Raw genomic sequence first — 21,924 nt, 5'->3', positions numbered from 1 at the left:
CTCTCCCATAGTCTGTCCCACTCTCTTTATAAGCTTTGTTTTTCTTGTACAAATAATTCCTGGTACTGTGTTGGGTTCTAGAAAGCCTGGTGAGGCTAGGATTCCACTTAATTTGAGAATATGTTTGGTTGGTTTTGATTATGAGGTATGCTCTTGTGTCGGTCGAATATTAGTTTGCCACGTCATGATTCTTTTATTTTTGTATTGTGTTATTCGGTAAATGATTTTTTTATTTAGTGAATCTTTTGGATTGTTTATTTGTCTCCTTAAACTATTTGTTCTTTCTAAATATTCCCAAGGCCGGATTTATTATTCTTATTTTTTTATTTTGTCTTTGGGTTTTCAAATGAGTTTTTGTTTTTTTTTTTTCCTAGTTGTTACTCACACACCCTTCTAAGAAATTATTTGAATTCAATAGGATTATTATTATTATTATTATTTTTTTACCCTTTATAATCGGGTGAAGAACAGAATTATAGAAGTGTTGTGTTACTCAAGTGGTTATTCTCTACGTCTGGGAGCCATGTTCAAGCCTTGCACCGTCCTCCAAGGGCGAAGCATTCATTTTTTGAACACGTCCTTTGGGCCTGGGCTGCTATTGGACTCTGACTGATTTGCTTTTACTCATTTGGGCTTACATGTAAACTAATTGGATCCTCTCAATAAAGTTACCTGGGCTTTGCCCAATCGCTAGCCTTCCCCTTTAAATATTACATTGCATGATTTTTCAGAAAGAAAATTTATATGTGCGCGTGCGCGTGCGCGTGCGCGTGCGCTTATTTATGCAGATTTATAATGCGCGTTTGAATGACAGGTTCAACTGGAGAAGCATATCTAACAATCTTCAATGATTCTCAATTATTAATAAATTGTTTATTGGAAGAACTGTTAAAGTGAAAATCTGAGGTAAAACTTTTATAACACTCATAGAAGTTATAGATAATAAAAATAAAAAAAAAATAAAAAACTTATTTAAATATATTAATAATGTTAAACTTTTATATCACTCACAAAAGTAAAAGAATCCCTCTCGAGAATAATCTATCTAGCTATTTGAAAAACTCAGGGTTATAAAAAGGATAAAATATTGAGAATTTTCAAAAGAATATATAGGAATATTTCAAAAAAATGTACTTAACTAATATAAGGATTGTTAGAGTAGTAGTTTTATTTTCTTATGGTTATCTTTGATTTTGTGCAACATTAAGTATGATTATTTAGATGTACGTGAAGCGTAAGATCTAATATCTCTTTTTTCTATCTCATTCATTCCAGTATCTCTAAAATCTTGAACATATTTTATTTCTGATTATTGGAACATGAAGTTCACAACATTACAGAGGACAAAAAAAAAAGGCTAGTTCAAAATCTTCAAATTGTTCCAAATGTAAATAGTAAAAATAAATAGAGGTTTCAATTTCATCACGTGGGCTTCACATGGTGACAAACACTCTGCATCATCGTCCATGAAAATCAATGTCTCGGACAACAAGCAAACTTCAATATCAATGCTCCCTTCTTCCGCCCCCTGAAAAAATGTTACCTTCCCACCAGACTTGTTAGCCTCGCCACTTCGCACCGCCACCGGTCTTCCCCAGCCAAAGTCATTACCATACACATTGAACCGAGGTGAACTGCTCGGGAGCACAACATTGCTGGTCATCGAAGTCATTGTCAATATCCTAGGGTTTTTCACCCAACACTTGAAGTAGTTCCTTATTCCATCATCTTTTTGAGAGGCAATTACCTTGTTCATCTCCGAAGCAGCCCAACCTTGTCCGTGCTTGAGCAGCTCACCAGCTTTTGTGGTCACGGCTTCAAAGTATATGGCGTTTCCAAAATACTCTTGTGGCAATGGTGGCTGCAACCTCGGCCTCACACCAATCGCCAACCTAAACGTCGTCTCTTCGTCAGCATCCACAGTACGACTAGTACTTCTTCTGCAGCGTATTATGGATAGCCATAGATGAGCCATAAGCGCCTGAAGAGAGGATACACGACTAGTGTTCATTTCAGCATTTGCTTTTGCTTTGAGTCCCGCAACTTTTTCTTTGGTAAAATGAAATACCCTTTCTTGAAATTGTGGGGGGAAACTAATGAACCCACCATTGAGTTGTTTGTCACACAAGGGAATACCAATGGGACAATCAACATCATTAGGAAACCAACGCTCCAAAACAGGAGGCCGTGAAATCTTGTCAAAACCGCGGGAAATTTCCGACCATGAATTGAAGAAATTCCAAAAAGATGAGCCATCAGCGACTGCGTGATTGATGGAGCAACCAATAAAGAATCCATCGCCCAGCTCAGTGACTTGCACCCCAAGCAAGGGCTTGGAGACGCCTTCGCGGTTTTGAACTCCATTTAATGGGAAAAAGGAGTGCACAAAGCGAGGCACGTACACTGGCTCAAGGATGTCGGCCACGGTAGCATTTGGAGCCACAGCATAAATGAACTGTGCCCCGGCATTGTTGCAGTGAATGGAGAAGGAGGTGGTGTTATCGGGGTTTTTGAGGGTGGCGAGACGGCCGGCGAGAGGAGGGAAGAAGTCTAGGGTTCGAGAGAAGGAGGCTTTGAGGTGATCGATGATAGTACTACTGTGTCTGTGTGAAGGTGATGGTTTGAGGAAGAGAAGTCCCTTTTGGATGGGACCAACTAAAAGAAGCTGGAGATCCCATGGAGTTAAGTCAATACGCAAACCATCAGTTGATTCGCGATCATGACTTGCGGGTTGGACAGTAGTTGTCAAGCGAATCTCTGCCATCTCTTTAATTTGCTCTCTCTTACTAGCTAGTAGTGTGTATTAACTAGTATCGTTGACGGGACGAGAAATGTACACATATGCAAACATATATATTTATATATATGGAGAACGATAGATGAGCCAATAATGGAGAGACAGCATCTCCATTCTTTCGACGCAACATGCAGGTACAGTAACCAAAATTTATAATATTATAAGGAACAATATAGAATAATGAAAAACTGTCCTTAACGGTCATTCTTTGCGCGCAGTTTCAACAAATTATTTCTAAACGGGTAGGTGTCAACTAATAGGTTGGCATGTAGATTTCAAATACTGAAGCAATTTGAGCTCATTTAGGTGTGGTCAAATTTTAGCGAGTGCTAATTAACTTATCATTTACACACACACACACACACATATGATCATACATTCCGTATTAGTCAGATACACTAAAACTAACACAAATTAAGCAAAGTCTAGATTAGTATGAAAGGAATGAAAAAAAAACCATATATCAATCATTTTTCTTCACCTTCTTCTTTTGTATCTTTTTTCGCAAGGATGCCAAGAATTTCCTACTTCTTGGAAATACATATTTCAGAAATTGAGGTCTTGCTCGAAGCAATTATATATATATATATATATATCCCAACAGCATGAGCTCTTCAAAACACCCACAAATAATAAATATATAAATAATGTTACGACTAGCATTTCACCCCTAAACACAGGTCAACAACTCATGCATCCAAACTCAAGAGTTTGATATATTATTGGATGTTTCAAAAAAGCTACTATCCAAACTCAACTTAACACATGCTCTATATTTCCCAACGTACAATAACATTTTTTTTTTCTTTTGGCCTTGTTTTTGGTAATATACATTGTACGCGTCTGCAATTTCTTTCTCAATTTGTAGAATATAATAAAATAATATTATAAATGAATTGTTAATCTTTACATTCTTCTATTAGGATCAGAATGCTCATTTATAAAAGCCACCATTCATTTATAATATTATATACGTTATACCGTTTGAAAGATTTAATATTGCTGCTTATTTTGCTTTTGAATAAAAAAAACTCAAAACGTGACAGTTGTGTGTACAGCAAGACTATAGAGTATAGAAGGGATGGGATCCGAACGCCAAAATTTTTCCTAACCTGACCTCCATTTGACTAGGGCTTCCTTTACCCGCACTACTAGAGAGGCTTATGACATTTTGCTAGAATATTGACCATTAGAAATTTTGTTTATCACCTTAAACTAATAACCAAGGAAAGTTTGGTTTATATGTTGTGTTTATTCTAGGGATGCAATTTGGACCGATCAATCCGAACCCAACTCAAGCTTCACTTTATTGTTATACGTATTTGAGCAACTATTTTTATAATTAAAGTTGGAGCAGTACTGTTTCATGTCAAGAAAAAAATAATAATAATAAATAAATAAATAAATAAAAATTCATGACATTTAACACAAAATGGCATATTTATGGCAAATATGAATTTTAGTCCTTTTATTACCTTATTTTTCTCATATTCCTCCTAATCCCTCTCTCTCTCTCTCTCTATATATATATAATATATGAGTTCTATTTTCAGTGCTTTATCTACATTTTTTTAACTTTATTTTAGATTAAATAACAAATTAAGTAGTGGGTGAAAAACACTTCATCTACCTAACAAATTAAGCAGTGGGTGAAACACACTTCATCTACATCCGATCCACACACTTATCTTACGTGATATGAGGTCGAATTGACACTGTAAAATATTAACATAGTAACTAGTTTATAGATTGCATGTTATGAATTTGTTTTGATTTGAAAGTCATCCAACCCTCCAATTATATTTCATTCAAATTGCAACGTGACCATTCATCTTATATATATATATATGTGTGTGTGTATCATCCTAACTCATCAGTGCCAAAAAAAAAAAAAAAAAAAAAAGAAAAAAGAAAAACTAACTTAAATTGAGAAATGGACAAGACACACAACGAACCCTAGACTGAGAGATGGACAAAACAAAACAATTTACAAGATTAGTTTTTTGGAAGACTTTTTTTTTTCTCCGATTAATTCTTCCCCAAAATAAATAGTCAACTTTCTTATTATTTGACTTATTTGGCTTAATTATTTTCAAAAATAAAAATCCACATCAATTGTGATACAATTGACGAAAATCCATTGGTAATCTTTAGCATTTTCCTTAAAGTTGGGCTTGAATTAAAACCTTTTAACCCAAATATAAGTAGGATTGGACTTGAATTGAGGTATTAGCAATCGGAGTTCAAATAAAATTTTAAATTATTTTCATATATATATTTTATTTTTAATACATTATATATAATATTCAATTTATATGATCATCTTTAATTTTCTTTTCAACTTCTTTTGTTTATGTCTTAATTTATTTCATGCCTTTCGGAAAAACAAAAAACAAATACTCCTTAGTTTTTTAAAAATTCTTAACTAATATACAGATTATTATAATAATAATAATTTTATTTTCTTATAGTTATCTTCGATTTTTTGCAATAATAAGTATGATTGTATAGATGGAGTAAGATGTGATTTATATAGTGCAATATTTCTTTTCTTGAACAATATGTATTTGGTGTGACAATAGTGGTTTCAGTATTGTAAAGTGCAACATGAATTATACATCTATCAAACCCCTCTTAGCAAGCCTTCGGGGCATAACGGTAGGACTGCAATTCGGGCGGGTTGGGCGAGCTTGACACTCATCTTGGGTTAGGCCTGTAACGACCCAGCTCCTCATGGATCCGAATCATTAAACGGGACCTTTCCCGACCCAAAATCATCCGAGGGTACTACGGTAATTTCACGTTAAATTTAAATATCATGGTCCAAAAAGGACAAAATGGTAAATTGCCACAATTCAATAATTTGAGACTCAAAGGGTATAATAGTCATTAACTTGGATCACAAAATAAATAAAATAAAGTTTGGGGCAATATAGCCCTTTCGGTGGTTAAAATATAATTATTAAATTTTATTGAGCCATAAAATAAATACGCGTAACATCAATTGGGTGCCAAAGTGTAATTTGGGAAACTAAAATAGAGTTTAATTAAAAGGCAGAAACCGGTTGACGTATGTATACTATACGTCGACTGGTTTGGGTTATGAACAGTGGATATACCCACTGCCGAGATACCGGTCGACAAGCCATACGTCGAGTGGTTTGGGACGTGATACCGGTCGACGTTACGTCCACGGGTTGCCAAGATACCGGTCGACGTATGGGAGGCCACACATCGACCGGTAACTCAATTACACCAACATTTGGTAATTTACCACCCCGCCACTACATTCACGTACAAAATTAAATACATTTCAACACTAAATTGTAATAATAACAACCACGTTGTTAACGTAATTTGCCCCACGTTATTTAAAATACACAAACTGATTTTGAGTGAGTAAAACTTAATTACATTGCCTAATGGCCATGTACATAATAAATCCAAATATTTTACCTGTTGCAAAAAAAATGATGCATTTTGAGTCTACATTTTTACAAAATTAAGTCCAACTACAAAACCTAGCAAAAAGACATTTCCTACTCCAAGCTAAAGCTGAGAAGGATTATCCTCAGCTATTTCTTTTTCATGACCTGAAAAATGTAGAATATGATGGGGTGAGCAATATGTTCAGTAGGTGACACTTAAGACACGTCTCTTGTATCCTCGTGAATCCAAACATAGAATAGATCAATGGAAGTAGGAATCATACAATGTCGGGGTAATACAACATTCCAACTAAACACTATTACAAATAATGCAATGCCATGGAATGCAAATGTATGCCAATGTCGCTACCCATTTTCTTTTCTCAAAACCATCTCTTTCAAACTGTTAATGTAACCCCCTTTGGTGACTCCGCAGCGCCGAGGGAAGGATTGGCTACGGTCCCTAACCTTTGGTGACTCCGCAGCAGCATTATGGGGCCCAGATAGCTCAATCATGCTAGGGCAATCTCCCTCGTTCCTTCTAGGTTACATTAACCTACCGGCCCGTTGGTGACTCCGCAGCGACCGGGTTTTATCAAAACACTTTTATCAATACATTCTATCCCAAAACTCCCCTTTTTCATTTCAAAATCAATTCTTCCCATTTCTTACCCAATGTAAATGCATAAATGCATTATATCATGTCAATGTTCATCATTTCACAATTAACTCAAATTGAACTAGCAAAACACAATTCATGAGAATTTCCAAGAAAGCTACAACATGCTTTCATACAATATCATTTAGCATAATAGGCATGTAAAGAATCAACATATAGGCATGTTCTTTACATAGACCATTTTATCACACATAATTGCACAAAATTGATAAATATACATCACAACTAATCAGTTGGCTAGAAACTATACAAATTGAGCACACCAAACAATCATTTAAGAGAGATTAACTTACAAAAGCACAAGAACTCATGGATTAAGAGTCCTTACCTTGATTTTAAACAAATCCTTTAAAATAGGCCAATAATTTCGAAAATGCTAGGAAGCTCCAAATTTAAAATTGTTGGTATGGATACGTAGGCCTTGTCGTGGGCTTCGATTTGTCTCAAACGACACTTAAAACTTCCAAGAATTGAGTGAGTAATCAAGATCCAAAGCTTGCTTCTCAATTTGAAAGAAAAAGGAAGAGGAAATGAGAGAGAGAGAAGCCACGTGGAGAGAGAAAAATGGGTGAGAATTGTGGTCTCTAGACCACTTAGAGGTGTGAGTGGTGGGCCCCACAATTTTATTTGATTTTCCCTTTTTCTTTATTCTTTATTTTACACCTCATACACATAAATGCACCACATACAAATACCACTTAACCCACATAAATCAAAATGCACAAATGCAATTGGACTCTACTACAATCCCCATACGCAAGACGTGAAAAGACGAAAATGCCCTTGCGGCGACAAAATCTTGGGAAAAATGAAAAATGCCGAAAATCAAAAATGTTACAAGGCCGATATAGAAAATTTTCAACCCAAGCCTGCCTTAAGCCCGAGCCAAGCTACCTAAGCCCAGCCCATACATAATTTGTCCAGCCCGAACCCGCACTAAGCCCACCTCAGAAGAATTTTTGTATAAAAAATAAATCAATTAATGTTGCACCAATGACTTAAAAGTCTAAATCACAAACACACTACCAACTTAGCTACTACACTCTTGTGATTTAAGTATAATTATATATATATATATATATATATATATATATATATATATTATTTTTGGGCTCGGGTTGGGTTCGGGATGCATCTAGATCAACCCAAGCCTAGTCCAAATTGAATTCGGACTCAAAATATATAACCCAGGCCTAAACCGAAATTAGAAAAATATTGCCCAATCCCACAAAAATTCAGGCTGGGTTCGGGTTATTTCGGGTTGGGCTCGCCCGAGTTGCAGCCCTACATAGCAGCATTGGCAGAGATTTGATAGGTAATTAAGTATTTAAAATCTTACTTTTGAATCGCATTTCTGATTTGAATAGTGCATGTGTTGTGACTTAAAAAAAAAAAAAAAAAAAAAAAAAAAAAAAAAAAAAAAAAACTAGCAAAATAAGCCCAAACCCAAATTTGTGAAAATCGTTCAATCCCCAACGATACAAGACTCGGTACTGTGTTGGACTTTTCTCGCTTTGTTTGTGGATCGTGATTTAGGAAGCCCATCTAAAACTTGGCCCCACATAGATAAAATCCTAGTGGCTTATAACGATATATCCACCAACAGACCCAAAAAAAAGCTTGGTGGCTACAAGGTATGAAGGTGGGCGGCGGATTGGTGTCCGGAGGTGTACGCGCCGCCGCTTTCCCCACGCTACTACTTGGCCGCGGCGGAGCTTCCTTTCGATGCCATTCCTCTTTATCGTCTTCATCCTCTCCTGGTATAGTTTAATAGTACTATATGCATATAGATGCTTATGTTGGGTATATTCAACTCTCTCTCTTTCATTACAGCATTTGAGATGAATATCGTTTCTTGTAGAACTGAAATAAGTTTGTATCAATTCTTGAGGTTACTGTCGAATAAATGCATTTTAAGTTTAAAAATAAAAATCTCATTTCTCGCTGATGAGTACAACTACACGGAAAGTACACTTTCACTCCATTTTTATATGTGTTTGTTCAAATGTCTCTCCATTGAATTAGCAAATTAAGCAGATATTGGCTTCAACCTATAATATATTTGGGGTAGGAATAGGTTAATTGATAAATTCTATCTCTTAATTATTTCCAGTTATGAGAATTGGTAATAAGTTGGTACTAATTATAAATCCAATATTTGTTTTAAGTTTTAACAACTTCGATTTTCATATGCAGACCATGTCTCATTTATCAAAGATGTTGCTGTAACTCGACCTCCTGAGCATTTGCAGCATCTTTTGAGAATGCTTCAAGTAAGAGGTAAGGCATTGCTCAATCTCTATGTGGTCTAGATTGTTTAAACCATGATTCTCCTGAGCATAGTTTGGTTTGTTGATTAATTTTAAGAAGCTGACTTATTCATCCATCAAGTGTCTTTTAGAATCTTCTTCCTTGCTGATTACATCCATTGGTTTTTTAATGTGTAAAAATTGGTTGTTCTCACATTATTGTGCCATTTTTAAAAATTATTGAGGTGCTGGCCCTATAATGTATAATCAATTTTGGGGAGTGCATTAACCATGGAAAGAAGTTCCTTAGTGTGGCTTGTGGTTGGGCTCACATTATGATTTATTTATTGTTATAATCAAGACTCTTCGGTACTAATCAAAGTAATAATAACAATAATAAATAAATAATCAAGACACTTCGGTGGCCTATTTCATGATACGTCCAGGAATTAAGCCCGTATAGGACTTATGTCAATGTAAATAGTTTTTTTCTGAACAACCAAAAGGGTCATTAGTCCTGCCTGCACAGGATATTGGGAGGGAAAGCCTAGAGGCATGCATAACATTTAGCATTGTAGAGAATGTCTGTTCTGAGAATATAATGATATTAAAAGTTTCTTTTTGTAATAAGGCTTACCTTGTCCAAATATACTTTTCTAGTTGTATTTTAGCAGGCTTGTCAACAAGACTACATTAAGATTAAAATTATTGTATATTGACAATGTTGTATTGATTAATAAGCTCTCTAATATTCTTTGATGTTTTAGCTCTGTTATCTTATATCCCTTCCACCAGTTTTGGTTTCTGTAGAGTCAATTGGTTCTTATCTTCCCCATGTGGTTTTCTGGTTTGCAATTTTTGATTTGCTCCCACTGTGTTATTTCTATTATGAAAAATGTGCTAAGCTTCTTGAATTCCCACAAATTATGGTGCCTTCCTTTGTTCATGTAACCAAGCATTGTTAATTAACAGGTCTATTTTCGGTTCTTGTTGATGAGTAGGATGTGGAAGTATGATATGTAACTCTATAAAAATGTCTGGTGGATTGAATTTGGTGGAAGTCAATTTTGGCTTGTAACAAAGAGAGGGGAGTATCGAACTCACTGCAAACTCCTCCAGGTTAGGGTTTTAGTAAGGTCTCCAATATGGTGGGGTTCTGATCGGTCCTAAGGGTTTGTGTAGGGTTGTATAGAAGTTTATGTATAAATCAGGTGGAAGCAAAGCGGTGTTCCTGCTGACATGGTGATCTCGTGAGATTATCACATGTACGTACTGTGGTCTAATAGGATATCGCCATGTGCATTGGGATGCAGCAATGGCTTAATTCCAAATAAAGGTGGCAAATGCAGTGTCATGTGGTGTCGAGGCGGTTAGCATCTTGATTAAGATTTGGCCAGAGTTCAATTGTATGCATCCACATATGAATTTGGCAGTCCTGTGGTACCACATGTAGAATTAGGTGTCACCACATTATAAAGGGCTTAAGGGCATATGTCATCAGGGAGTCATGTGACGTCTTTCCTCTTAAGTCCGATCAAGAAATACACAACTCTGGATGGAAGGTCACCTTGACTTGTCTTGGACTTTAGCCACTAAGGCAAGTGCTTCTTAGGTTTCTATGGGGTTATGACATGCCTGCTTATGGTGAGTTAGCCATATCATTATCCATACAGGGGACTATGACATGATGATGCTGTGCTCCGAGCTATAGAAGTCCCTTAATTCCTCCCAACACAAACAGTGCATGGAATGTAATAGAGTGAAGTGGTCTTCAGTTTGTAAGTGCTTGTAGGAAAGGTAGCTAGACTTATTCGAGTCAAGATGTGTATGGTATTATTATACAAGGAGAGGAGATTCTCATTATATCATATATGCCTGTGCCAAATGCAGCAAGATCTGCCAGTCCTTCATAGATGTGCCTTCGGAGAAGGAAAATAATATGGGCTTGTCTGTAGAGAGATGCATTGTGTGGTTGAAGAAGTGCACAATTAAGTCCCATTGAAGACAATAAGTTTCCGGAGATAAAAACTTGGTAAGGCGAAGATAACGAAGATAATAATGCCTATTGTAGGCAAGAAAAGCTTGTTGAAGATGAGAGCTTAACTAGAAGGAATAAATAAACCTGCTGGAATGGCGAATGCGCTGTCAAAAAATGATGCAGTCAAACATTCTGGAGTTGTGATGTAGAATTACATGGTAGGTATGCCTTTACCTTCACCTTGACCGTTAGTCTTGAGGTTGTGGGACTTGGATTATGATTAATCATATATCTGCAAGATTGGGAATCCTTGGATATCGTTCATGAGGTGAACACCATGTATGAAGCTGCAGAAGTGACACATGGAATACTGTGGGGATACCACATGACTCGCTGAAGATGCACGTGGATTGTCACTTCTCCAAAAATGAAATTTTGGGTCAGATACTCACACTAGTCCTTTTTTGTGAGATTTCCTGTTCAAAACCGTGAATGAATGTTGTTAAAATGCTGTTCTTTAAATTCCCCAATCTACTAAATTTTGCGCCCCCCCCCCCCCCCGCTCTTCTCTCCAAGGAATTGTTTGCACTTAAAAGAGTCGATCCTTAGACCCGATGCTTCACGAGGCACCAGGGCCAAGTGACTTACCCACTTGAGCTAACCCCTTGGGTATCAGAGCATATCATTTGTAGACCCATCAGGTGTACTTTCTGTGAATGCATAATAATACCTTATCACAAAAATTGTTTGTATGTACCTGTAGGAGGAAAATAAAATGGATAAAATAAAGCAAAGATGAAGTTGTATCTTGTTGGTCATATTATAGACTCGTATTATTCATGTCATAATTTCACATGTCAACAGGTGAGCCCATAATTTCTCCTGGAGCCAAGCAAGGTTTGATCCCCCTGGCCATCCCTCTATCAAAAAACAGCTCAGGTTTGGATAAAGCAGTGACTTTATTTCAAAGCAGCTACTCTGAAGAAACTCTTTAATTGAAGATGTTCTATCTTCCTATCTGATTCTCTTGTTTATAGGTTCAGTAACTGCGCTGCTGCGATGGCCAACTGCTCCACCTGGGTAAAAAACTCAAACTGCTGATCATTTCTTACGATTTTTTTTTTTTTCTTTATTTATCTTCCCCGATACATGCAGGATGGAGATGCCCGTGGTGGAGGTTAGTAATTATGGAGTGTGGCTTTTGGCCAAAAATGTAAGACATTGCCAAGTTCATTTCTGGAGCAACTTCGTAACTTGATATTCTTCAATATGCACTGTGTACATGACACATACAAAACTAAACCTTACCATTTGCTTTCTGTCTGATCTGAATGCAGGTGGACCAATATATTCATAGAATCCTGGTAGAAGAAGATGCCACCAATTCTCAAGAAAGCAACAATGAGCTATTTCATGCTTCAGGTGTTGCTGGCGAGAAACTTTATAAGAAGGGGGACTTTGCTGAATCTCAGATTTCAAATTTAGATGCATATCTTTTAAGAAAGGTACCAGACGGGCATCTACTTTGTATCTCATATCAGCTGTCTTTAAGAACTGCCATAAAGAATGCTCTGTATTTCAGGTTGGTTTGTTTCCAGATATATTGGAACGCAAAGTGATGCACCATTTTGAAAAGGGGGACCATGTAAGACTAAATTAATCTGGGTTGATTTTTTGAGCAATGAAAGTTTTCTGTGTTCATATTCTTAATTATTTCTGCATGCCGGTGGAAGGTTTCAGCTATGGTGACTGGGGAGTTCTATACAAAGAAGGATCATTTTCCAGGATTTGGACGGCCTTTTGTATTTAATGCGGAGGTCTTGCTGAAGTTTGTAGAGATATTCCCTTTCTTCATCCAAGAAGTTGGTGTATAATGTTTAACCACCATTTTAAGTGTCTTGAGCTTGTTTTGCATTTTATAGGGTTGGGCGTATGCTAGAAGCTAAAGATGCCGCTAGGGGGGCCTTGAAATCACCATGGTGGACGTTGGGTTGCAAATACGAGGTCTGGACCCCTTTACCAATGTTTCAGGCCATCATCATATGCTGCATTTTCTTCGCTACCATGGCAATCTTTTTTCCATGCATTTGATTATTTGATTTGGTCAATTCCATTCAGGAAGTTGCTGGCATAGCTCAATGGGAGGATGAACAAATTGAGTACATTAAGGAGAAGGTGACAGAAGAGGGAAAGCAGGAAGATCTAAACAAGGGAAAGGCACCTGCTCAGGTTTTACAACAAAACAGTTTCCTATTACTAATTCATTCATATTATATAGACATCTAAACAAATTAAATTTATGATTAAAGACATGCTCTCTCTCTCTCTGTCACAGGTTGCATTGGATGAAGCTGCTTTTTTGTTGGATTTAGCTTCTGTGGAGGGGACATGGGATGACTTCGCAGAGCAAATTGCTGCATGTTACAAGGAGGCCGGACTCCATGACATTGCAAAGTTTGTATTATACAGAGATTGAGAATTCAACAGGAGTAAAGGGAGATTTAGGTTAGTTTGCAATGCAGACACAATTCCAATTTTGTATTTTTGTTTTTGTGTTCTTTGACCAAAAGCGGGTACTAAATCTGGGAAGCCATCTCAAAAATCAAATATTAAGTTGTCATCTGTCTGATCTTGTCTTTATTGATCATATGACCTGTAGCAGTCAACTTGAGCATGTGCTAGCATTTGTTTGAAAGCATTGTCCTCAGATGTGATGGGTGAATTACTTTGTTGTCATTCTAACAGGGGGCCTGAAAAAATCGACCATTTTTCTTCAATTCAAAGCTTCAATCATCCTTCATATCTTGTTTTCTATTTTATTTCTCTCTCATCCATCATTTGAGTAGGATGGGTACATTCTTGATGTGGTCTGTGTCTCAAATTTTATGAAATTGCCACAAAAGGGCATGCATTCTGAATTTTCACAATTTTCGTAGGAAAACATGAATAGTGTAGCCTATTGATCTTTCTCAGCTCTTTTATATGGTAAAAATAACTATCATTTCCAGACTAGGTTTCTAGCTGATCATAAATTCATAATCCAAAGATGAAAAACTGATCCTTGTAGGTTTTTGGGGTACCACCTTCACAATGGTCCAGAGAGCAACCTCAGCTTAACAATCATAAGAAATACAATGGGATAGAAGAGCTGGCGTTAACAGCCAAGGTTTCTCCAAGGAAAAGTTTTAACCCTAGAATGTGTGTGTGTGTGTGTTTTCCCCGGAAATTAAAGTTGTAACCCTAGAGTTGCATTAAAAACTAACCCCATCTGCATTTTTGGAAAGTTTGGTGGTTGCCTCCTCTACTTCTAATGGCTTGTCACGAATCACGATTATTGATATATACTTATTTTTTTTCAAACAATGCTTGATTCTCACTAATGAGGATGTACACTATTGTTCTTTTCTTTCTAAGGCAAGAAACACTCACACACCCACTTCCTACTATAGGGATTTGAAACTTTTTTACGATTATTGATGGATATTATTAGTGAGACTCAATAATACCCAGTGAAGTTATACAAAAAAGTTTATTATTGTTTTTTTAAAAGAATAAAACCAAATACTCTTTATCCCTCTTAACAATGACATTCCATGTGGTTTCAAATATTATATTTGTCCTTGATTATTTAATTTAAAAATATAAGCCCTGTTAATTGATGAAATTACCTTCATGATTAAGCCTCTTTTTCTACCCTAATTTTTATTTATTTATTTTTTATTATTATTTTTTTTTCATTTCAATACCTAACAGCCGACACTCCCTCTCTCTCTTCCCGATCTTGGACATGGCTGCTTCTTCTTCTTTTTTTCTTTTTTCTATTTTTTTTTTTTTTTCTTTCTTTTCTTTTCTGTTGTGGTGGGTTTGGACTAGCCATGATTGTTTTTAATTTTTTTTTTCTATTCTGGTGGTGGTTGTTGTGGTGTGGTTTGGGTGTGATGTGGTTATGGTAATGTTTAGGTTATCAAGGTATTTCAAAATATTTATTTTTATTTTTTCTATTGCAGTGGTGGTGGTGGTTCTAGTAGCGTCTGGGTGTGTTAGTGGTGTTGTTTTGGTGTGGTGATGGTGCTGGTGGTGTTGTCTTTGTGTGGTGATAGTTCTGGTGGCATTTGGGAAGTATAAGTATGGGTTAGCCATGACTATTTTTAATTTTTTTTTCTTTTCTACTGTGGTGGTGGTGGTTATGATGGTGTACAATTATCTGGTTATTTAAAAAAAAAAATTAATTTTCTTTTTTATGTTTATGTTGTGGTAGTGGTTGTGGTGGTATAAGTATTATTATATATAAACTATGTCTATATCTATAGAAAAGATGAATAGGTTAGTTTGGTCTATTAAATTTAATTCGGAGGTTAAATTTGTAATTTCATTATTTAAATGGAGTTGTTGACAAGTCAAATGGTTAAAAGATAATTTCATATAGTTTCAAAAATCTGGAGAGTATGTCAATGCACATTTTTATATTTTAAGGAGTGTTAATATAAAAACAATTATTGACCGTCAATCGAGTGACGTTGATCAAAACCTTACCCTTTAATTAATCAAGGATTTAAAAAAAAAAATCACATCGTCCTGAGTTGATCCTGTCAATAATGGATAGAGTGTTGGTCCTTTAGATGTGGACGCTGATATAAGGGAATAGTCTCTATCATTGGCAAAAGCCACCTCATGCCACTCATTTTACTTTTTTAATTAATGTTAGTTTTGTATACTTGTACTATGATTGATTTGTATGGTTGTAACAAAAATATCATTTAGCTCCCTCAAAATGGATTATTTTTTTTTTTTTTTGCGCCATTTTATTTTTAAAGTAAATGAGAAGACATAATTGTAAAATGTGAGTATTTTTTAAAGAGAATTGTTTCATTTTTTTTTCTTTTTCTTTTTTTTTTTTTTTTTTTTTTTTTGAAAATGCATTTTTAGTGCTTTTGTAAAGTAAGAATCACGTTTCGCTATCAAAAATTTCCCAATCTTTAGTTTAAAGAACTTTCTTTTAAGCTTTTATCATGTTATTGTTCAAAATCAGCCCCGACCAGAGCATGGGAGAGAATGCATACACACCTAAATAAATAAATAAAAACACATTAATATATATACACAACTTTTTTTTATATAAAATTAAATGGAAAAGAAAATTTTGAACACAATTGTTGTTGAAAGGATAGTGAAATGGAGTAAGTAAATTGGTGAAGAATCTGTTAAACATTATCTACTCAAACTGTTGTCTTCAGATTAGATTCATTATAACCAACGTTAAACAAATAATATTTTCACGACTTGTTTACTCTCATATATTAGAACATGGCATGCATCCATTTATCAGCTTGAGGCCTTTTAATATTTGAACATTGGATCATAGAATATATATATTTTTAAAAACATATATAATATCATTTCCAATATAAACAAACCAAAAAAAATAAACACCCCAAGTTTATTATAATTGGCTATGATGTCAGGGATGATGAAAACACACCTATTTTTTTAATAATTGTCACAAAACTATACCATCAAAACAGATTGATAGTGTACGGATTAATTAATTAACGTGATCCTATAAATTATTAAGTACTTTAAGGTTTCTTAATTTTTTACTATAGTTTTTAGGAATTTTTATAATTTAATCAAATCCATTGAACCTACCCCACACGCTCACACTCTCTCTCCCTATCTCAAGGTGTCCTTCGAAGCATTAGGTTAAACAAGTCCTTCTGGTCAGAATAGTAAAGCCTGACTCCTTTTGGGCAAAGAGAACTGATTCAAAGGACACAAAAGATAGTGACCATTCATTACCATCCACTGATATTTCCAAGAACAGTCCCATTTTGCTCACTTCATTTTCTCTTCTAAACCACGACAATTTCAAGTAACAAATTACTACAATCTAAGCAAAGCTTGTCAACCTTTTATGACACCTTACGGAACATATTACTCGATTAGGTAACTATAAAGTCAGTCATGGCTGTTGTTATACACAACCCATCAAAATAGACAACAAACATATATATATATATATATAAAAGAAGCTAAATATACGAAAACTATATATATATATATACCTAACAATTTTTTTGGGTAGTTCTCTAGATACCAAATGTACTAGCAAGAAGGACATGACGACTTTTTTAACCATTATAACCATGACTACTGGCGACAAAACCATATGAAGATATAAAGTTGAGCAGTTTCTGGTCAGATCAGAACCCAGAGTATCTAGTCGAAGATTTCATCTATTTGTATGTTTGACAGATGACAAACATTTTAAAATACTTGAAGTTTAAGTGGCCTAGATACCGTGATATTTGTGATAGGCTAATTGCACATATCCAAAGTTTACCATACGAAAGATATCCGTTTCAAAACCAAGTAGTTAATTTCATGTTTGAACAGGGGGAGAGGACAGTTACGTATGATTGTATTCGTGGCATGAGTTTGCGGTAGGATTTTGAGAATTGGAAAAAATGCTTGAAGCATTGGAATTAAAATGCTTACAAACATGAAGCCTTTGATGATAATAATATTAGGAGAAGATGAGAGTAAAAGAGCAGAAAAATAAGAATGGTCAAGAGGGTCTCGTGCTAGCATAGAACCCATTTTCCTGGAGCCAGTTTTGATGTCTAGTTATCTGCTGTGGGAATCCTGATGATGCTGCAGCAGTTGCAAACACTTGGGAAGGCATTGGATGCCATCGTCGATCGCTTGTGGCCATCTGGCCTCCATTGCTGCTGCTTGGAAACTGAATCTACAATGACATGATACTAATTAGTAATTGCCTTAGTGGAGTAATTATTTCAGTACCCAATTGATAAAATGTGTGTAATCAAGGTTAAGTATTAAAATTTATGCAATTATAGTTACTACCCACTTGATAATTTGATGAGGTGAGCTGCGGTTGAAGCATATGAAGCACATGTGGTTCACCGGGCTTAACGAATTGCCCATATCTGTGCATTTGTGCTGCGTTTGAAGAAGGCTGAAGATGGGTTTGGCTCGGAAGCTGCGTGGTTTGAGTCTCATTCCACACATTTCTTCGGTAGGCATCACTGTTAAGATGCTATAAACACACACAAGGGGATGCATAAGTGCGTGTGGGATTAACAACCTAAGAGGTCGAGGATAGAATTAAAACAAGTTCGTCGTATTCATGTACCTTGGACCTAAATCCCTGATTGTGCCAATCAGCTTCGAAAAGCATAGATGCAGGATGCTGATCAATTGCGGTGGCGGTTTGAATATCAACCACCAAATTTCCCCCGTTTTGCTTTGAGCCCGAACTTCCCAAGCACAAATCTAGATTGTGGTCTGTTACATTCCCAGCACGGTCTGGCAAATACATATATATATATATAAACACACACACACACACACGCATACATATATATACACAAACACACGTTATGTATAAGCAAATTGATGCCAACACTGAATTGAAGTTGAAACCCAGGATAGGAAATTAAAGAACATTTCATTAACTACCAGTGGAATTGAGCTCATTGTCATAGACGCTGGGATCAAAGTTTGTGACAGCCTCCTTGCCATTACACTTAATCACAGCTTTGTCATAAGCCCTGCAAAAATATACCAAAATTATCAAGCACCAAGCCACCAACAGACTTGGGTTTGATTTATTTGTTCCAAATGATTGAATCTAAGTAAATATCAGAAATTTACTCTAGGTCAAAGTTTCAAGACTAAAAAAAAAAAATCAGAAATAGGGTCGGTATCAAACATACCTTGCAGCTTCAATTTCAGTGTCAAAGAGACCCAAATACACATACCTGTTTAAATTAAATTCAACACAGATGCATTATTGATACAGCATAAACAAAGACATGCATCTTCCAGAAAAGAAAAAAAAATGGTATTTTTACTTTTTCCCCAACAATTGGCCCATTCTGGCCTCCCATCTTCCACATTTGTGTAAGGTTACACCTCTATATTTGGAGCTTCCTCTAGGAAAACCAGTACTTTGCCGCCGAAGGACATGCACAAATTCTTCCTTGGTTAAGTTGCTCATCTGTTGCATAAAATTCAAGAATAATGACATGCATATATAAGATAGGGCTGCACTGTAATTTACAAAAAAAAATCTTGAACATAAAAAAAAAAAAAAGAAAAGAAAAGAAAAGAAAAAAAGAAGAAGAAGCTGCACTGTACAAGATAAGGCAAGACCAAAGTTAAAGATTACAGAATCTCTCTACACAACACACACACACATATATATATATGTAAACGTATATACCTGCTTCAAGTCTTCCTCATAATCTTCAAGGCTGAAATTTATGTCTGCCTCCACACCACGAAACTTGATAGCTGCCCTATCATATGCACTGAAAATTTTCTACATATATATCAGTCTCACTCACATTTTCCATAGAAAATTTTGTACAGAAAATTAAAATATATAGTGATTGAATGTCTGTCTATATTTATTACAAGCTTACCGTGCAGCGGCATGAGCAGTGTCAAATCCACCTACATGTACACAAACAATTAATCAAACGGAAAGAAATTAACCACTTTTCCAAAAATATTGAAAGAGATTTTGATTATTATTATTATTATTTTTTCCGAACAGTTTGAAAGATATTATTAATAAACAACAAATCATACCCAGGTAAACTTGTTTCCCACAATCCCTGAAACGCAAACAATCAAACAACAAAGCTTTATTATGAGTAGTAGTGGAGTAAATGATCAAAATTCCTTAAGAAATGAATCCCAAAAGACAAAAGTAAAAAATAAAAATAAAAAGTGGATCTATATATATATCATACACACACAAACACTGTGATAAAAGAAGACTAACCATATATGTGATTCCCACCGGCCGGTTCGCCGGTAAAAGGTAACGCCTCTGTACTGCGAGCTACGAGACCTCGGCCCACGGCGGCTCTTCTTTAGAGGCTGCGAAATCTCCGACGTCTTCCCGGCAATTCCGGCAACAGGCTCCGAATGGCAGAATTTGACTCCGACCCAGTGAGCATTGGGCAAATTTGTTGCTCCGTTTACGCCAGCACCGTCCGATGTGGTCCCCATTTCCGGGAAAAACTGCCTCGTCACCGGCGACGGGAAGTTAAGGTCATGGCGGGGAGACACCGAGAACCCGAATATCTTGCTGCTCCGCTTTCTCCCTCCTCTTTCGCCATCCTCTTCCTCGGAATTTTCTTCAATCACCACCGCAGAGGAGCTCGAATTCGATTCGGATCCAACCCTTTTACCCTTGTCGTTGTCGTCTTCGCCGTCGACCGGCGAAGAACCACCTTCAGATTCATCATCCCTTCTCTGACTAGGCCAGTCGTTCAGATCCCACATTTCTCAAACACTTCGACCTCTCAATCACTTTAAACAATATACGTATATAAATACATATATATTCTCATAAGCTTGAGGTTTGAGAGATTTGAGTTGTTTATGAGTACTGCTATTGCATCAGAGCCACAACTTTAGGGGTTTCAGTGGCAACCCGTTCTCTCTCTAAAACTCATTTGTTTCTCACTCATCATCAGGAGACTGGAAACCTTGTTTACTTTTTTTTTTTTCTTCAATAGATAGATCACTCTCTGTTTGGATTCTCTTTCTTTGAAGTGTACTACTAATACTTTACTGATTTGAAAAATCTATCTCTCTCTCTTGTTGTGTATCTCTCTCATTTTATCTTCTTATTGGTTGTCCTAAGGAGAAATGGGAAAGAAAGAACCATCTCTTTCTTACACAACTTTCCGACGTTAACCAAATCGAAAAGCATCATCCCATCTCTCTCTCTCTCCTCTATCTCTCTCTACATTACCCACTAATGGTAATAGACAGGCCCAAGACATTAAAGATGACTAATTACTCAATTACCTCTATTAGCTATTACTGATTGTGTCATTTTCCACCCTTTTAGTCACATTCACTTCACAAGTCACCTCCACCTACTATCTATCTATCTATGTACATTTTCTCATTTCACTTGTTTCGTATTGTTTTTTTACCAGGGGCGAGTACCTTGTTTTTACCATTTGGGAGGGGAAGTAAAATTGGGATATAAGGAGGGGTATTTAGGGGAGAAAAAAAAGTGGGAATTATTGTTTGGAGTTTGGTTGGGTCGGGTTTGGTCTGAGAAAAGGAAGTGAGGGAATAATGGAAACAAAAGCAAAAAAAACTTACCAAAAATGTCCAATCCAAGAGTACGGGAGACCTCCGCCATTTTACCTTTTTTGTCCCTCTCTCTTCCTTCTACTGACCACTCTTCTTTTTCTCAACCTGTAGTCTGTACCATGTAGTATTTATCATCCTCACTTTTCTCACCACACTCCTTTCTACAACGCGTGAATTACACTTGTATAGCTTATGTAGGACTACTATTCCAAGATAAAAGACATACGTGGCCTTTTCATGTTTTATATTCTTATTATTAGTTTATTAATGGTGATTTGTGTCTAAATTCACCACATGTAGTATTCAAAGAGTCTGAATTTTAATATTAAAAAATTATTTTGTACTAAATGCAGAGTCGAGTTGCTCAATATTTAGAACTGCCAATCGAATTCAGTTGAAATTGTTCAAATTTCAGTTTAAGTAGTTTTGAATTTATTTAGGGGTTGTTTGGTTTTGCCACTCAAAAAATAAAATTTTATTTGTACATAACTATAAAAAGATAATTTTTTTAAAAGATTTCTTTTTTTAACTAAATTTTCAGAAAAAAGTTCTCATCATATTTTTAGTTAATAAAAGACTTGTTTTGCAACAATTGTCTTTTATAAAAAAATTAAGACTTAAATTTCTAACTTTGCTCTGATAAGTAA

The 21,924-nt window shown here is 35.8% G+C and overlaps 3 protein-coding genes across 4 annotated transcripts; 1 reads left to right on the top strand and 2 right to left on the bottom strand.

Moving 5' to 3' along the window:
• Nucleotides 1-1,276: 1,276 nt before the first annotated feature.
• Nucleotides 1,277-2,764, bottom strand: LOC132287187 (uncharacterized acetyltransferase At3g50280-like). Its single transcript, XM_059789720.1, has one exon. The coding sequence runs from the start codon at nucleotides 2,762-2,764 to the stop codon at nucleotides 1,358-1,360; it is 1,407 nt and encodes a 468-aa protein (XP_059645703.1). The 3' UTR covers nucleotides 1,277-1,357.
• A 5,742-nt stretch (nucleotides 2,765-8,506) lies between these two features.
• LOC132283219 (protein IN CHLOROPLAST ATPASE BIOGENESIS, chloroplastic-like) lies at nucleotides 8,507-13,753 on the top strand. The gene is made up of 11 exons (XM_059785145.1): nucleotides 8,507-8,664; nucleotides 9,101-9,184; nucleotides 11,996-12,070; nucleotides 12,169-12,211; nucleotides 12,287-12,344; nucleotides 12,469-12,636; nucleotides 12,714-12,776; nucleotides 12,865-12,959; nucleotides 13,054-13,135; nucleotides 13,250-13,360; nucleotides 13,467-13,753. Exons 1-11 carry the CDS (start codon nucleotides 8,541-8,543, stop codon nucleotides 13,605-13,607), a joined length of 1,044 nt encoding a protein of 347 aa, XP_059641128.1. The 5' UTR covers nucleotides 8,507-8,540; the 3' UTR covers nucleotides 13,608-13,753.
• Nucleotides 13,754-17,577: 3,824 nt separating this feature from the next.
• On the bottom strand, nucleotides 17,578-20,938 carry LOC132283910 (floral homeotic protein APETALA 2-like). Of its 2 annotated transcripts, none has more exons than XM_059785947.1 (10): nucleotides 19,944-20,938; nucleotides 19,748-19,773; nucleotides 19,579-19,609; nucleotides 19,377-19,464; nucleotides 19,006-19,151; nucleotides 18,868-18,912; nucleotides 18,611-18,702; nucleotides 18,285-18,457; nucleotides 18,000-18,188; nucleotides 17,578-17,876 (listed from the first exon to the last, which is right to left on the bottom strand). In XM_059785947.1, exons 1-10 carry the CDS (start codon nucleotides 20,447-20,449, stop codon nucleotides 17,697-17,699), a joined length of 1,476 nt encoding a protein of 491 aa, XP_059641930.1. In that variant the 5' UTR covers nucleotides 20,450-20,938; the 3' UTR covers nucleotides 17,578-17,696. The 2 variants fall into 2 exon arrangements, with proteins under 2 accessions (XP_059641930.1, XP_059641931.1); XM_059785948.1 differs by having other exon boundaries at nucleotides 17,578-17,870.
• Nucleotides 20,939-21,924: the final 986 nt, after the last annotated feature.

Source organism: Cornus florida, unplaced genomic scaffold (assembly GCF_030987335.1).
Source record: "Cornus florida cultivar Cherokee Brave unplaced genomic scaffold, ASM3098733v1 CherokeeBrave_3.0.0_Hap2_Chr11, whole genome shotgun sequence".
NCBI lineage: Eukaryota > Viridiplantae > Streptophyta > Magnoliopsida > Cornales > Cornaceae > Cornus > Cornus florida.
This window is presented reverse-complemented; position numbering and strand designations above follow the sequence as displayed.

What these genes read in the sequence shown, in the direction of transcription:
- LOC132287187 (XM_059789720.1), bottom strand. Translation starts at nt 2,764, where the DNA reads ATGGCAGAGATTCGCTTGACAACTACTGTCCAACCCGCAAGTCATGAT.
- LOC132283219 (XM_059785145.1), top strand. Translation starts at nt 8,541, where the DNA reads ATGAAGGTGGGCGGCGGATTGGTGTCCGGAGGTGTACGCGCCGCCGCT. An exon ending in ATCGTCTTCATCCTCTCCTG is followed by an intron (nt 8,665 to 9,100) that starts GTATAGTTTAAT and finishes TTTCATATGCAG; the next exon opens with ACCATGTCTCATTTATCAAA. An exon ending in ATGCATATCTTTTAAGAAAG is followed by an intron (nt 12,637 to 12,713) that starts GTACCAGACGGG and finishes TCTGTATTTCAG; the next exon opens with GTTGGTTTGTTTCCAGATAT.
- LOC132283910 (XM_059785947.1), bottom strand. Translation starts at nt 20,449, where the DNA reads ATGTGGGATCTGAACGACTGGCCTAGTCAGAGAAGGGATGATGAATCT. An exon ending in ATGAGGAAGACTTGAAGCAG is followed by an intron (nt 19,152 to 19,376) that starts GTATATACGTTT and finishes TTTATGCAACAG; the next exon opens with ATGAGCAACTTAACCAAGGA. An exon ending in TCACCTCATCAAATTATCAA is followed by an intron (nt 17,877 to 17,999) that starts GTGGGTAGTAAC and finishes ATGTCATTGTAG; the next exon opens with ATTCAGTTTCCAAGCAGCAG.